General features: G+C 47.9%; 1 protein-coding gene across 1 annotated transcript; it reads right to left on the reverse strand.

The window, feature by feature from the left end:
- Positions 1 to 315: 315 nt before the first annotated feature.
- On the reverse strand, positions 316 to 1,233 carry LOC119405870 (uncharacterized). Its single transcript, XM_037672697.2, has one exon. It carries the CDS (start codon positions 1,231 to 1,233, stop codon positions 316 to 318), a length of 918 nt encoding a protein of 305 aa, XP_037528625.1.
- Positions 1,234 to 17,162: the final 15,929 nt, after the last annotated feature.

Raw genomic sequence — 17,162 nt, forward strand, 5'->3', positions numbered from 1 at the left:
AAGGGGGCCATAAAATTGTTCAAAATAAGTGGAGTTTGAATTAGTGGCAGGGCACTAGAATGACTGGGCATCGTGCGCCCAGGAAGACGCCGGCAACACTGTCGCTTCAGAGCTTTTAAAGTGGAAGCGGGCTCGTCTCGTGAAAGCAAGTGCGCGCGCTGAAAAAAACCCCTTGCGCTTCATTGGTGCATTGCAAAAATATATACTTTGTGATAAGTCGCAAAGTGCTGTTCAGATGGAGCCCCGTTACGCTCCGCATCCTTCGCAGGAATCCCCTCGTGGGAAAGTGGGCGTAATTTTTTTAGCTTGCCACATCTAAGGCTCTTGTTGCGGTTTGCCACTCGACTGTTGAATGAGAGAAGACTGGAAGTTGCTCAGGATTGCCGTCACAGTCCAAATTTGGGTAATCAGTGGAGCCAAGGTTAACGGTATGGGTCTATCAAAAATGTGGAATGCATTTATCCGCTGTATCCGCCGCTCCACGTGTATCCGCAAAGCAGCAATCTCCTTTGTAGATTTCACTTCCTCAGGCGAGAATGTGCCACCCTTCAGGAACGGCGGCAGGTTCAATTTCACTCCATTTTTTTCCAAGAGGTCTTCGATGCGAAAGCCCTTATCTGCCATAACAGCATCTTCGTCGTCAAACTTCAAGTCCAAAAAACCACTCCTGATCACACACTCTCTGTCTGAGCTGGATCCTGTGAAAAGCTCTGACACAAAGGCGACAAGGCCATTAGGCAGGACGCCGATGAGTCCCTTGAATGTGTTGCTCGACTTGTATGGGGAGTACGTTGTAGACTGTAGGGACAAGGATGATGGCACCTCGCACTGTGTTTCCGTGGCGTCCAGGATTACTCGAGTCGATGAATACTTTTCCTTAAACTCGGGTGGCATTGTAGCATCTACAATTCTTCTAGGAGCCCACAGAGGTAACAGGCCTAGTTTGGCATACAGGTAGTTAATCCACGATGTGCATATTCGGGACACAGTTGACTGGGCAATGCAGAACCTGTGAGCCAAGTCATCTTCAAACAGGCCGAGGCGCAGTCGGACTAGCACCAAAAACAGCTCATTTTCCGTGCTTAGTTTTCTCTTACGCCCTCGCGATGATCTGGGTTCACTGCTTTCTGCACGTTCTGAACGTAGAACGTTGCACCCATCATCACCGGGGTTCAAGTAGACCAGAAGTTTCTTGAAGTGGTTGTAGCTTGGCAGCCCAGTGTAAAATAGCATGTCTTCGTCGCTCCTTGAACCGTTCCACCGTGAAGGGAGCCGTTCGTTCTCTTTCAGCAGCAAGTTGGCAACTCAAGGACGCCTTTTCTAAGCCCAGTTGCCCGATGATTCCTTTTGCAGCAACAAGCTGCTCCTTGATCTGGCAACACTCGTCTCGGAGCCGCGCTATTTCGTTGTTTTTCTGTTTTATCGTTTCGGCCAAACGTGCATTTTCACCTTCAAGTGAGCTGTTGAGCCCAGTGGGTTCCTCTAGACCTACCGGTGCTGCCTCCACTTCACCTGGGCTATGCATAGGCTCATCGCCTAGCACTCCTGGGCCTAGAACCGGGTTTTGGCTTCTTACTTGTGGTGAAGCACGTGGCTTTGGGGGCTTCCGTTCTTTCTTTTTCTTGGAAAAAGCAAAAACTGACGGAACTGCCGAGTCCCGAAGGAGGCTGCGGCCACTCGCAACGCTAGGTATAAAGTCCGATGACCTAAAATGCTTCGAGCAGACCTCCGTTGACTTGCCGACTTGAAATTCCGGGCCTTCATCCCTCTTGATCGCAACAATCCACTTCTTGTATATCATTGCATCTTTCGGAAAGCGGTGGAAGGATACCTACAAGATATAAGCAAACAAACATTCAGTGCGACGTCATGAGCTAGGTTTCTTTAAGCTGTTTGATTGTTGTTTACAAACACAGGCACTATCACAAATTCATCTCACAAAGAATGCAGGTCACACTAATACGTGCATTGCAGGACTAATGATGCACTTGTAATGTGACCCCCCCTCCCTCAGTTTTTTCTGCGCACACTCCCCTTTTCTTGCAGCCTTTCCTAGATATGGCCCTTCGCAGCAAGCCTTAAGAGGCATTAGTCACTTGTGGACACTCGGGGGAATTTAAATCAGTTATTTTTTATCTCCAGGTAGCTTCAAAGGTTTCTAGGAGCTGCGAGTCTAAGGCAGCCAAAAGGCAGAATCCCGTACAACTAAGATATGGCTGCCTCCACAGATGTATGTTTGATAATGCAACATGAAACATTTTTCAGGTGAGGTGAGTTGCAACACAACAAAACAGCTGCAACACAACTGAGCCGAAGAGACTAAAATGCAGGGAATGAATCCCGTCTCACGAATAAATGGGACTGCCGCACTCTGAACTCATGCAGAACGTCATTCAGTCAAGCCCTGGCGATACTCATGGTGCCAGTTTTCCAAACCTACTGTAGCGCGCCCGGCTATCTTTTCGATTTTATTTCGTTGGTAAAGGAAAATCAGTGAGAGAGGACCGAATGGAAAAGTTGCGTCCGCGCACGTTGGGGAAACTGAAGTTAAGCGCCTGAGAAGATACTTTTCTCTTCGAAAGTGGGCATAGCCCTCATCTTCCGAATGACAGTTTTATTGCTGCGCGGTGACCGTACTTGCGGACACAACGGAGCCTGAACGCGGACAAGCAACCGAGCTGCATTTCTAGGATGCGTGTACGGCATGTTACTCGGAGTAGCGGAAGCTCTACACGTCTCTGTGCGCAATCACCTTCAAAAATAACATTTCTACGTCGTCTACCTACATTAATAAACTTAGCGCAAAATAACACGGAGAAAGTGAAGTGGTAACATACACAGCGCAGCACTTCACTTTTTCCGTGTTATTTTGCGCTAAGTTTAATAATGGAATATTACCAACTCGCCCAGCAAAACGTCCTTCTGAATTCTACATACATGGTGTAATCTCATTACAAAACAGCCCGTCCTAACAATTCGGTTCTATCACACTAGTTACCCCAACAGCAGCGGCGGACTCTCCACTCGACCGCAGGGAATCACCGGGGCTCTTCGATTTACCATCTCGGACTCACCGCGGATAGTCCGCGGGCAGTCCGAGGATTCCCCGAAGCCATAGGGAAATTCGAATGCCGGACAGCTTCTCGGCGAGTCCGCGGTGAGTCCGAGACGGTAAATCGAAGAGCACCACTGTTGTGGAGAGGCCAGACGTAGTGAAAACACCTAGCGGCAAAGCTGACAAACCTATAAAAACACGGCCTGTCTGCGTAACACAGAAAAATGGTTAGTCTTGCATTGCTCTCGTGCAGCCCGTGCACCGCGGAGATTCATGCAACCTAGAATGTGCCCATAAAGCTTCTGCACGCCATACCCTGTTTTGCGTTTAAATGATCGCTGCAAAAACGTAATTCATGCCACATACCTTGCTCCCATCGTTGTCGTGACTCCGCGCTGCTTGCACAGCGGTACACAGCAGTGTACTGGCATTTCGCCAGCAAAAAAAATCTGACTGCGACAGTCGAAGCGTCGAAGCGCGTACGTTCGCATGCGGGTCGCCCGCGCGTAGTGGTCGAGCCTCGCCAGCATCAAAATGGCGGATAGGGTACCTGCTGCGTTCACTAGATGGCGCTGTTAATTTCGCATATTGCCTATTACGGAAGGAGTGGGTGTTTTAAAGCTTCCCGCCCATTAAAGGGACCCGAAACGGTTTTGACGACTTTGTACGAACAGATTGCGCCGGTAGAGCAAGTCTTAATGATCATTTACACACCGATTTAAGCTCTGTGCGTAAACTGTGTAATTTATTACAAGGCTTTAAAGCTGCGAATCGCCACCGATCACAGCGGATCAGCCAAACGCGTTTTCAAACCGCCCATTTCCAGTGCGTGTCGTACTGGAAGCGCGACGTCGCGCAGTCGGCTTATCTGAATGGTTATGTCCAGTCCAAGTCACTGAACATCCTGTGGGCAGCGAGCGTCGTCTGCCTATGTTACAACGTGCTCGTGTTTACGTGAGCTGAGCGACAGTGTTTATTACGAGGTGTATTTTCTTGGACACAATGACTTGCCCTAGCCGTGTTGTGTACCACATATCTAGCATTTGGTGACTTGTAAAGCTGAGGCATCGTGCAATGTTTGTGGGGCATCTGGCGAGCGGAATCCCTTCAGCTCGTCGCTATAATGAGCGTCGCGCTCTCGCTATCTATCAACGCCACGATCCACGTGTCTGCGACTGTAACTTCACCCCTGAAGACGCAACTATATTATCTAGGTTTACGCTTATCGGTGACCTTTCTCGAATTCTTTTTGCTTGTCCGCATGTTTTTGCAGGTTGTCGCCGTAGAGAGAATAAAATAAGATCGAGTGGTAGTGTGGCGGCACCTGTCGGAGGAGATATCAACCACTCCGCGAGTTCGTCTTGGTTGCCAGATGGCGTGCTGCCGGGCACACTGGATGGATGGATAGATGCTATGAGTGTCCCCTTTAAAACGGGTCGGTGACATGTCTGCCACCAGGCTCGAAGAAAAAAAAAAGGAAAAAAGCGTCCTTGTTTCATGTTGGCCTAATACCTGATCTACATTGATTAAATTATGTTATTATACCAAAAAATATAAATTCACGGTCCATCTCTCTGCCTCTTAAGGCAGAATGACCTTATTTTTCCCCATTATATATTTTTGTTCTTTATCTATACTTTTCTGCCACCAATACTCTAACCGTCTCTTACTTATTTCTATCGCGGACGTGTTCAGCTTTCAGTTGCTGTCCCTAAAACCCAAGGCTTCATGTAGACTCGTGCCTGCACGTATACCTGGGCGAATATCGCCACATTCAATCAGTACATGTTCCATCGTTTCCTTAGTTCCCCCGCAGCATGTACATTGTTCTTCTTCGTTACTGAATCTCGCTTTATAACTACGCGTTCTAAGGCAGCCCGACCTTGCTTCAAAGGGTAGAGCGCTTCCCCTTGAATTAGCATAAAACCTTTCTCTCCTTATTTCGTTTTTTCCCTTTCGGTAGTTACTGAGAGCCGGCTTCTTTTCCATCGCTGCCATCCAATAAGTCCTCTCCGCCTCTCTGACCTTCCGCTTAATGCTCCTTGTTGCCATATCGCCCGCACTGCTAGCCGTATATTTACTGGTGAGCCTCCTAGTTCTTTTTCTCCACTGCGTGTCAACGCTTTTCCTATACAAATACCTGAAAACCTTCTCTTCCCATCTACTCTTCTTCATTTTCCTCAGCCTCTCTTCGAATCTCATTTTGCTCTGAGCTTCCCTCACTTCAAAGCCTGTCCATCCCATATCACCCTTTACAGCCTAATTTGTCGTTTTCCCGTGAGCGCCCAACGCGAGGCGGCTCACCGTCCTTTGATTTACATCCATTCCTGATTGTACCTCTGACTTCATACACACCACTGAGTTCTCAAATGTAAGCCCCGGGACCATCACACCCTTCCACAGCCCTCGAAGCACCTCGTACCTATTGTATCCCCATAAATTTCTGTGCTTCATAATTGCAGCATTCCTCTTTCCCTTTGCTACCGATGCTTTCTCTTGTACCTCCATATATCTGTCCTCCTCATTTACCCATACTCCGATGTACTTGTACTCGCTTAGCCTCGGTATTTTTTGGCCCTGTGTAAAGACCGTATGGTCTCCGTGATCATTGAATACCATCAATCCACATTTTGTTGCACTAAATCCTAGTCCTAGAGCCTCACACTCCCTTCTGCATATATCTGCCAGTCGCTGTATATCATCTTGACTTCGCAAATAAGACAATATCATCAGCATAAAATAGACCTGGAAGCTTGTGCTCAACCATCGTGCCGACCTCTTTGTGTGACAAATTAAATCCAATGTTGCTACATTCTAGCGCTTTTTCCATACTCACCATGTACAGCATGATTAACAGCGGGGACAAAGGACATCCCTGTCTCTGCCCCTTGCTAATTTCAACGCTGTCCTTGCTACTTATTCCTTCCCATTCTATAGAAACTGTTTTTTCTCGGTATATTTCCCTCAAAAGCTGTATACAGTCGTCGCTTATGCCCACTTCTTTCAATATATCCCACAAAATTTTCTGATTAACGTTGTCATACGCCCCGGTAATATCTCGGGCCTTCGAGATAGCGCGCCTTGACTGACTAGAGGCCTTGACTGGGCGAAGCTCGAAACGCTGAGTGCGCTCATGAGAGCGCTGCGATCGCCGGTGATGCCAGCGTGTCTGTGAGTTGAAGGTGCAAGGCAGTGGTGAGGAGGAGGGTATAGATATAAATGTCCGTAACGGCTGGGTACACGGTGCATCGCTTATTTTCTGGTGTGAGTGATTTGTGGATGATCTTGCCTAAACGCTGACAAAACTTCAAAAACCGTTTCAGGGTCCCTTTAAAAAGGGCTCATACATAATTTTTCACCATCATCAGCGCAGTACAACGGGCCCGCGACGCAGCAAAGAGACTTGGTCTTTCTGTACCGACGTGGGAGCGGCCCGCAACGTGCTAGGGCGCGTTCCGAGGGACCGAAATAAAGTTTATTCATCCATCCATCAGCCACAGCATCAACGAAGAGTGCGGTTAGGTATAGTCGAATACAACTTAAGAGGTCGAGAGAGGCCCCGCCCAGACGAACGAAGTGCGCGCGCCGAATGCGTCCACGACTAAAGACACAGTCTCGCTCATAAGTCGGAGTAGTACAGGTGCTATCAGAATAATTCCGAACGCCGGACACGCCGTCGCTAGCCGGCGGAGCGCACTGGCGGATAAATGCAGGCAAGGTCTGCGCATGTGCGGTCTCCTTAGCGAGCAAGTTTCTGTTCCTAGTGCTTCTAGATTGCCGTTGCTTTGCTCCAAAATGGCAGCGCCAGGTGCCCTTCGGCGTTGTGAGAAGGGCTGGACGGATCGGGGCATATAGCCTGCTACGCACCGTAATCTGTAAATATAAAGGTTTGTCGATTTATAACGGTGTGTTCTCCCCATTATTTGCGTGACTTCTGGGAGACTACGTGTGAGTGAGTCGGGATGGCTACGGTGGCATCGCTGCCTTCTCTTCAGCTGTGTTAATCTGTTCTACGAAAGCATTAGTTGTTGATCAATTGCCTTTCGATCTGTGTTACTACAAGCTTGGTAATACGAGGGCAATTTGGACTATTACATGACCACCCCCTTAACAAGTGTGTCGGCGATAGCGGCAATACAACATTTTACAAAATGAAATAAGGCGGCATGTTTGTAAAGGACAATTTCATGCAAAGGAAGTGGCTTCATACATACTCTAATGAGCTCTACACGACTGCTAAGTGTTTTACTTGCGCAACCCTTTACATGGTTCACATAAGTTTGCGCATCAATGAACTACGGCGTCTGGCCGCTTGATAGTCAATATTTTTACATTTTCCTCCCGTGTCTTCGTTTTTTCGCGCCGACACCAATTTCTTTTGCGCATACGGAATATAAAACATTAGTCAACGGTAGGATGTGAGAGCTGAATGCCAACCAAAAATGGAGGACGCTTCAGCTTCGCCTCAATAGTAAAACGCCTAGCGTGATCGGGCCCCGTTCGCACCGCCTTCTCAATCGCTAGCTTCGATTCGCTTCTCGGCGGACAACTGAACCATGCCGCAAGGAAAGGAACACCTGTGCACGTAACATTAACCATTTCGAACTATCCTACAATGCCTACTGCAAGTACAGCTGTGAAGTGCCCACTACGCCATAATTCTTTGTTCTGCTAATTAGCGAAGTGCCCACTACGCGTCCGTAAGGAAACACGCGAACCTACGCGGCTACTAACTTTACTGATGCTTTCGCTGCAGATGATGATTAAATATGTATGGGAGCTTTGTAATGGGTGAGCGTTTAAGTACCTCAGTCGTAGTACAAATCACAACTCTTAACGCCAGGCGCGATTCTGAGCTTCTGTCACGCAGTATTACATGCGTTAAGGAGACTCCGCGCGTTACACGACAATCATGTAGGGTTTTTAGGGGCGAAGCTCCTTAAAGCGGCACCCGTTCGTCCCCGTCGTAGTGCGTAACCAGTCTTAACGCTAGTACCAGATCTTGACCTCCAAGGTGGTGCCGGTGAAAGATTTCTCCTGTGCGTTCTTGAACAATAAAAAATTCGAAGCGTGCGCGTTAACTAAACGGTTTTCTAAACAATGAAAATTCACAGCGTACATGTAAAATTAAAGTGAGCTGCAAGTCGTCATAACTCAATGAACCTTTAGTATAAACGCGCCCGATCTCACGTCGGTGATGATGTACTGGGCAGAATTCATGGAAGATTCACGGTTTACCGATGAACCTCCGCAGCTTCGCCCACTCATCATCATTCACTCCGTGGATATGCTGAGATTTTTTTTTTCGGGAGCAGTTCCAAGCTATGGCTTGGCCCTGTGGTAGAGCACACGACTGCCACTCAGAACGCCTGCGTTCGGCCCCCACTCGAAGCAAACTTTCTTTTATCATTTGTTTTTGCTTCTATCTCGAACTTTCGCTCAAGGGCAACGCTGATTTTTCGCTCACAACCAAAGAAGCCGACGCCGGCACCGGAATTTCTGCGAAACGAGGTCTTTAACGCTATTATTTTAGTAGAATGATAGTTAATATATATTGCCGCGCGTATGTGCGAGTGGCAACGACAGCGAAGCAGCGCAAGCGTTCTTTGTCCAGAGCACGGACGAAGAAGAGTTGTCTATCTTTTAAGCGACTGAAAAAGTGTATTAGGAGCTGGCTCACCAGGTTCTTAAGCTGGGGCAATGTCCCGCATCGTAAGCATAGCCTTAGTTCCATAGGCGACCGCTACAGGCGCAGCTCGCGCGAAAGAGAACTGTTCTTCCTCTTGCTCTTTAAACGACTTGATGATGACATTAACGCAGGCAAAACCACATATGGCATAGCCAACTGTAGCATGCGCACGCTCGCGCGAAAGGAAAGTCTTTTCCTCCTGTTCTTCCAGCGCCTTGATAATGACATTAACGCAGGCAAAGCCACATTTAATCGATATCCTCGACCACAAGTTCGGCCACAGCTGCAAGGTCTGCGACCACTTGGGGTTCGACAACAACCTGACCACAATCACTAGTATAAAAACGTGTGACGCCTTTGTATGACAGTAGAGGAATTGTATGGAGCATTCACGGTTTACCCGATTGTCTCTGAGCCGGCTCCTCAATCATCATTCACTTCGTGAATATGGCATGATTTTTTTTTTGTCTTGGGTTCTCCGTGTTCTCATTGATGCCACGTCGTTGCATATATAACAGGAAGAACATTGGGTTTATTTTCCCATAGAAAACAAAAGATTGGAAACGTAACTGTGATTCGTCTAAAGCGATTGCTATGCTCCGCTTCAATATCGCCTGAATGCACCGTCCACGCAGAACGCACCTTGTAGTCAGCGTGGTATTCAGAGCGCTTCTACGATGTCTTTACTCTCACCAGGGCGCTTTCACTATCGGGCTACGGAGAGCCATAGCTCGTCAGCCCTGGTCCGTCCCAGATTAATGTGGGACAATTTTTCCTTTATCACGCCTCACACGTTCACCATCACATTGGAGTCAGCAGCTTTCGGAGGCCCATGAAGAACACAAAGAGCGAATTCTTGAAGCAGATTTTTCGCAGCTCTGGCGATATGCACTGGGGCTCAGGTCTTTTTGGAAAAAAAAGCTTCTTTAAATGGCCCATGCAGAGCGCCTGGCCATAAGTGGTAGTCAAGAATTGCTGCTGTAGGTCACGGAAACATACCCACGTTCGTAGCTACACGAAGAGTGAGAAATGACTATTGGTCTTCCCAGACGATAATTCTGTGCGCACCCGATTGAGTTGTGCGTAAAAGGTGTGAAAGCAGAAAATACCTGCAGTTGTATGGTCTCCATACGCAGAGCTCTTGATCCCATCTCGCCGTACATGTCGATTCATCAGAGAATAATACTTGCTTGTAAAGTTGTGTGCGACTATAGACGCCGAGCCTCCAGAAAAAGAAATAACGAAAAGAAGAAACAAAAGGGACGCCCCTTCTCTTTCTCCTGTGTGTTATGTCTTGAGCTAGCCGTTTGGCATTTACAGTTTATTCGAAGTCATGTACCAAGCAGCGCAGTAGCTAATTTTGCTAAGTTCTGTGACTCTAACAATGGTAGAAAGTTTGTTAGGGCGGAAAAGACAAGGTGCACTAGACTTCTTTAATCTGATGGTGAAGCGCTAAAAGAAACGAAGACTTACGAAGAACACAGGAGGCAGCGCTGCATCCTGTGTTCTTCGTAAGTCTTCGTTTCCATTAGCGCTTCACCATCATGAATGTATACCAAGACGCCCAACTGGCAGTTGTTTAATCTGAAAGGCGAATTTTACTGCTTCGCTTTGTATGTTTTGTTGTAATTCACAGTAGGTTGGTTTTCTCGCGAACGTAAATTGCGCTAAATGACATCTTTAGAAGCCGTAACATTCAAGATCTGTCATACACTTGAAAAACCGATATGCCACTCACTTTAACGTAACATAAATCATGGCCTTTGGGATCAAAGATGGCGAATGCTGCATGTCTTCGATGCCACAGCAGACCCTTGACAGCCACAAACGATGACAGCACTCCTCAAGAAAACTTGTTCCAATCTCGTATGCACTGCAGCTTTAGTAGTCATATATGCGGCCCTTCAGAGGAGTGGCACATCGGTTAGTTTCTCGTATATGTTAATATCGCTTAACGTAATTTCCCCTTGCGTGACACGTACCAGCTCCGACCAACGGCCTCTTCAGGAGTGCTACTTTTTGAAGCGCAGCTCACGTACACCATCGGAGAACGAGTGCGCGCAAAAAAAGATAGTGCGCTTTACTAGTCATCTGCCTTGTAGTTCAGCGCTAGCTAAATAAAGAGGCAAGAAGCTATAGCGTTCTCCCGCGGGATCTCATTGCTCTTCCGCGGGTGGCCATGCGGCAGAAGACATGCACCGTCGTTCCGCACCCGGAGAAGCAGCTTTGGTCGGTTGGGGGCTGCCAGCACCCGAGACTTGGCGCCATCTTTGAAGAGAACTGGGATCAAGAATCAGAAGGAATTGAGAGGGGGTGAGAGAGAATAGAATACAGATCGACGAAGCGAGTGGACCCAATTTGGGATGTGGCCTTGTTGGGAAGGCAATTCATTTTGGCACATCAAGAGAATGAGCAGAGCGTAGGCCTGGCACGGGGCGCTTGTCGTTCACGGAAAGGACGAAGGCGACTGGCGGGATGCGATGCTGATAGAGTAAGATAGGATGATTTGGCGTGTTCATAGATTGCTTACTTATGAATGGCTATCAATCTTTTTCTGTTTGATCACGTACGGCAATTGCGAAAGCTAGTGCATACGCTGTCGTACTATTTGCAGCTCGCGCTAGGGACAAAGTCTGGTTATGAAGACTGCCCCAAAAGTTTGGAGGACGCTGCGTCGCAACACACATTTTTTAGGAGCTCTATGTCTTGAAAAAGGGCATGATCGTCTCTAGAAATTTCGACTGAAGGCCCTCTGCACCGCTCTCTAAAAACGCGTACTGGTGAAACTCATGTCACTTTCAACTTCGTACTTAAAGGCACCCTGCAACACTTTTCCAGCATGGTCAGAAAGCGGTGCTTATCGGTGATCGAAGCTCCTGGGAACATGTGAGCCACACGTTATAGCGCAGCACACGGCCTGAAATTTGCAATTAATTCTCAGGGTCCGCTACAGATCGCTCGCTGTATATCGACAAATGGTGCCATAAAGCCAAATCATCGCGCCATAAACCCTAAGTCCACGGTCATTGTCGGGCTGATTGGAGCATCGTGAGCTGCGGTTACTTTGGCGCCGCGGGTTGCGGTGACGCGGCCGCGCAATCGCTCGCGATCAAACTGAAAGTAAGCCGCGCTTTCGAAGAAAAAAAGAAGTGCTCAAAGTCAGAACGCTCCCTGCCGAACGGGCGTAGCTTCTTGCCCCCTTGTCATGCCCTCCCCGCCTCTCCCGCCGCGCGCCGTAGCTCTCAGCGCGCCCGCTGGTACGGCCGGAGAGAGAAAGCGCTTTAAACGGGCAACAAGTCGCCCTAACTCCGGTCGTACTTGACGGATTCTAAAAATTTTTTCAACAGTCGATTTGTGAGGCAATAAAATCATTTCATGAAGGCGTTCGGTGATTACTTCGAAAAGTGTTGCGGGGCCCATTTGAAGGCCTCGCGCATTATACTAAAAAGGGTGAATTTATTGAGCACGATTGACTCCGGGCCAAACCGCTTTTGTTTTATTTTGTGTACTGCGGCATAATGGCCGCAGAAATCGACATGCAAGGAAATATGCTGTCGAAGTACAACAATATAGTCTGTCCATAGTGTAATACGGTAAACGTATTCGAGTAAGTCTTCCATATACGAACGGTCTGCAGCTCCCAATTTGAAGAGCCAGCTGTTGTCCCTTTAGTTGCCATAACAGCAACCAATCGAACTGTCCTTTCATTCCCACGTCAGCAGCTGCTAAAGCAATGACCGTGCACTCACCCGGACTCTTTTTACACAGTCTTTTCGTTACGACAGTCAATTTTATCCAGCAGGAAGAGCGCGCACCTCAAAAGCTGGCAGTCTATCGTGAAATTATGGTTATATCTGAGTATTTCTTATATTTGAAAACGTCAGGCATCTTGTAGGAATTCATTTCACGACCTCTATTTAGTTCATTTATATTAACATTCTACCAATGCAAGAACAATGTAACTGCTCCATATTTTGCTGCAGAATAATGCTGCAGTAATGTGCTGCAGAATAAGCCACACATCCGACTTACCGTTATTCAGTACGACACTAGCAGTGTACAATCACGGTGTAATATTAGGCTAATGATCTTAAATCCTAAAGGATGTAAGCTTGTGTCTTGTCCTCGTGGCCAACGTCCCGTCAGATTTTGTTAAACAATCAATATTGTTCGAGTAAAGTCTGTTGTATCATTCAAGTACCTCAGTGTCTCTTTGTCCTATTATCTGTCCTGGCGTCTGCACTCTATCACTACAACCTCTCATCTCCCAACCAAATACGGAGTCTTCTCAGTCGACATCTACGTCGTCGTCCGAAACATGTAAAAACGCTAACGTAAAGAGAATTCGTGAAATGGAAAAGTGATGGCAGTTGCCTCTCTGAAGCCCGCATAAAAGATATTTCATATACGCGAACTAGAGTCTGTAGCAAATCGCGCTGCGGGAGCTATTTACAGTTGTGCGACATCAGTATTTTCTCAATAAAACGGAGTGAGATTTCCCAAGGCTTGCCTTTCATCAACAGGTTACCACCATCTTCCTCTACCGCACTGTTTCTTTACATTTCGCTGAATCATTCATAATACATTACGCTTCCTTTACAAACATATAATCTCATGGGTCGTGCGCTCAAACTGTCACTCATGCATGCCATGGCTAGAACAGCACCTTTCAAACATATTTCTTTATTCGAGGAAAAATAGCCTGAAACAGCCTTCCATAAGCCATCGCAGTCATATCAAGGAAATCGGTCGGAGCTCTTGACAGCTATATTTTAAAGGGGACACCTGTTTTATTTTAGATGCGAAGTCTCTTATGGCGGAGTTCAATCCGGTGGTGGTGGTGGTGGTGTGCGGCGTGACCACCCTTACTGCGCATGCGCATACCCTCCCCACTCACCCTCTCCCCTCCCCCTCTACCCTCCCTTCTCCCATTTCCCTCTCCACTTCGCCTCTCCCCTCCCCCTTTCCACTCTTCCTCTGAAACGCGGGCTAGACATGCTGAAATTCTCTCCTGCGCAACGCCGCGATGAGCACCAGCGCATGCGCGTCCCCTCCCCCTCTCTCTCGTCTCCTACGCTGCCCCCCTCTCGCGCGCCTGCCGACTGCGTTCCCCGCTCGCCCTGTGAGAATTAACGGCCAGGCTAGAGGGAAGACAAGACGCGCGTAGCGTTCCTCTTCGCGTTCTACGACGCGAGGTCGGTAGCATGCCCAAAGAATGCCAACGGAACGCGATCGTGCAAGTGCTCCGGCTTCGCATCGCCTCATGGTCCCCTTTAGCGGGAAATGGTGCAATTTTTTCTTGTAACCTTTGCGTAGTCACTGTAACTTTGTAACTTTTGCGTAGTCACTGGGAAAATAAAGTGAAAGTTAAAACGCCTCTTCACGATGTCACGGCACTGTTCAATTTATTTTAGAAAATATTAAAAGTGTAGAGTTACGATGTTCATTATACGTCACGCACTAAGTGTGGCAAGAAACTGTTCACTTTTTTTTCGGGCAGTTACAGTGACAAGAACTTTATTTAAAGGTCCTGAGGAAACTGAAGAAGGGAGGCCTAGGGCTCGGAAGATTGATTTTCTTATCGAGGTTGACCGGTGCCCCATACCGGTGCAGTATTACTTTAGGCGTAGATAGCCGCTATCATTTCATATAAAGCTACCGTCACAGCTGCTCGAGAAGCCGAATAAAAGCATAGAACCACATTCCTTCGAAGTCAAAAAAGAAGGAACTCCAACTGCGACGCAGGGACATTCAACCGACCCGCGGCGTTCGCGAAGCGTCTATCGACCCACGGCAACTCTACGACCTCTGCTGCCTAAAGGTGGCTCCTACCCCACCGGTTTCGACCCTTTGTGCTGGGGCACGAAGCATTAAATTGAGCCCCGCTCCCGACAGTTGCCGGCGTCAAGTTTACTAGACAGTCAATACCAACAGCACTGTAAAAATACGAGGAGCTCTGCCGACAGATGGAGGTAGGCGTTACCTATCTTCACCGTTAAACCTAAATCCTGATTTGCTGCTTCGGAGAAATGGAAAAGTCGCCGGCAGTTGAAATTTTGACAAGCGCTTACATAGGTTATAGAGACCGTCGTATGCTGCAAGGAAGTTAGACAAAGATAGTGAGTGTGTGAACAGTATTGGAATTGCGGGTCTCCACTCGATGACAGGCTTCTCCTTACTCCAGTGGTTGCAGTTCATTTGGTATTCCACTTTGATATTTCCCTCTGCCCTTTCTCTTCTGCAGCACGGCGGAGGAAACAACTTTTTTTTTTCCAGCTGGCGAATGTCCTTGCTTTCGAAATGTCATTTTTGTATTTAGTTCAAGTGCATTCAATGTGAATTAAAAGCTATCTGTAGCACTAAAACAGTGCATATGCAAGACACTGCCCAGTCTTATACCATGAAACAACGCCCAACCTATCCAGGAACGATAAAGCTACGCGCGAATTTTTTAGAGCCGCAGCTTATATAGCGCTGGTTCGTCACCCGCTGGGTAGTCTCGTGGTTATGTTGCTTGACTGCTGACCCGAAGGTCGCGGGATCGAATCCCAGCTCCAAGGCCACATTTCGATGGGCGCTAGGGGTTCGTGTACTCAGATTTAGGTGTACGTTAAAGAACCGCAGATGGTAGAAGCTTCCGGAGCCCTTCACTACGGCGTCCCTCATAATCATAGCGTGGTTTTGGGACGTCCAATCCCAACAATTATCATACTATTAGCGCTGCAGGTGTGTCCGTAAAGCTTGTGCCCGTGTGGTTCGCGCTTCTTTAGTCTTCAAGGAGCTCAGCGTTCCCAATAGCTAAACATAGCAGAAATGGCGAAACGATAACGCCACCCTAAAGCGTTCTTACGGTTCAGGCGATCGTTACCAACACACGTGTTTTCACGCCATCAAAAGCATCACGTTTTTCTCTGGAGTGGAAACAAAAAAACGCCAGGCCTGCGCTGAAACCGCAGCACAGTCACAGCGAAAGCTGGAAGAGCGGCGTTTCTAGAGCCCGTCAAGCTCTCTTGGGGCTACAATACAAGTACACTAGAAAGGTACCCACTACGCCATAAATCACAATTTTTGTGAAGTTGGGAAGCACCTACTAAGCCATTATTCGTCATTCTGCGGAGAAGCGAGGCACCAGCTACACGTCTGTAAGGCATTATGTGCACTTTGTTGACGCGACCACAGATGACGATGAAGAATTATGGCTCAGCCTCTTGTAATGGGTTGGAATCTTTAAACGGCCCACCAGTTATGTAATTTCATTGGGTGACGCGCTGTCGCTATTTCCCCCTCCCGTCATGCTGTATAACATACGTTGACGTGGGAGAGAGACGGGTGGGGTGCGAAGAACTTTACTGAGACCCCGAGGAAATGGATCACGCGCTTATGGGTTTCCTTGGCAACCAATACAAGTGCACTTGCGAGGAACCCACTACGCTCTAAATCATTGTAATTTTACTGAGACCCCGAGGAAGTGGATCATGCGCTTATGGGCTTTCTTGGCAACCAATAGAAGTGCACTTGCGAGGAGCCCACTACGCTATAAATCACTGTAATTTTTTAGAAGTAGGGCAGCAGGCACTGTGCCATTTTTCATCATTCTGTGGACAGCGTTGGTACCTGCTAAACGCATGTAAGGCATTATGCGCACTTTGTTGATGCTGTGCCTGATGACGATGAAGAATTATGGCAGAGCCCTTTGTAATGGGTTGGAAGCATCCAACAACCTACTCGTTGCGCAATTCGCATTGTGTGACGCCTGGTTAGAGAATTCGCGTTGTGCGACGCTTGGTGCTTACTTTACTCTTCTACCACGCTATATTGCATATGCTGATGTGGTTCCTTCCCGACATGAAGCCTGTATAGGACCTTTTTGCGAAGCAGTTTCAAGCACCCGCATGGCTCAGAGGTTGAATACTGGGCTCCCACGCAGAGGGCCTAGGTTCGAACCTCGCTCCATCCTGGAATTTTTTTCTTATTTCGTTTTTTTTTTCTTATTTCGAGCGATACTGGTTACGGACACCGGCGGCGGCGGCGGCAGCGGCGGCGGACAAATACGGCGCCAAAAACGGCCGGTGAAATGATCTCATAACAGCTTTCGCTGTAATAAAAGACTCTGAGTCAACCGAGTGCTGACGGACGCGCGCCACCTTTACAATCGCTGCATGGCGCATACCCGTCCGTTTCAACGAGTCAACACTAAACGTCACGGCCATCTGAACAAAAACTGAATCGCGAATGAGAGGCGCGGTTCCGGCGTTTTCGTTTTTCCCTCGTATATCTTCGTCGCAGCTACGTCTGCAGCCTGAAAACGAGCATTCAAATGTTTAAACATCACAGGGTCCCTTATGCATTCACCTGTTACGACTCGTAGGCAAAAGCCACCTTCCTTTAAATGCGAAGCACTCCTTAGTGAACCCCAGG

Source organism: Rhipicephalus sanguineus, chromosome 9 (assembly GCF_013339695.2).
Source record: "Rhipicephalus sanguineus isolate Rsan-2018 chromosome 9, BIME_Rsan_1.4, whole genome shotgun sequence".
Lineage (NCBI taxonomy): Eukaryota > Metazoa > Arthropoda > Arachnida > Ixodida > Ixodidae > Rhipicephalus > Rhipicephalus sanguineus.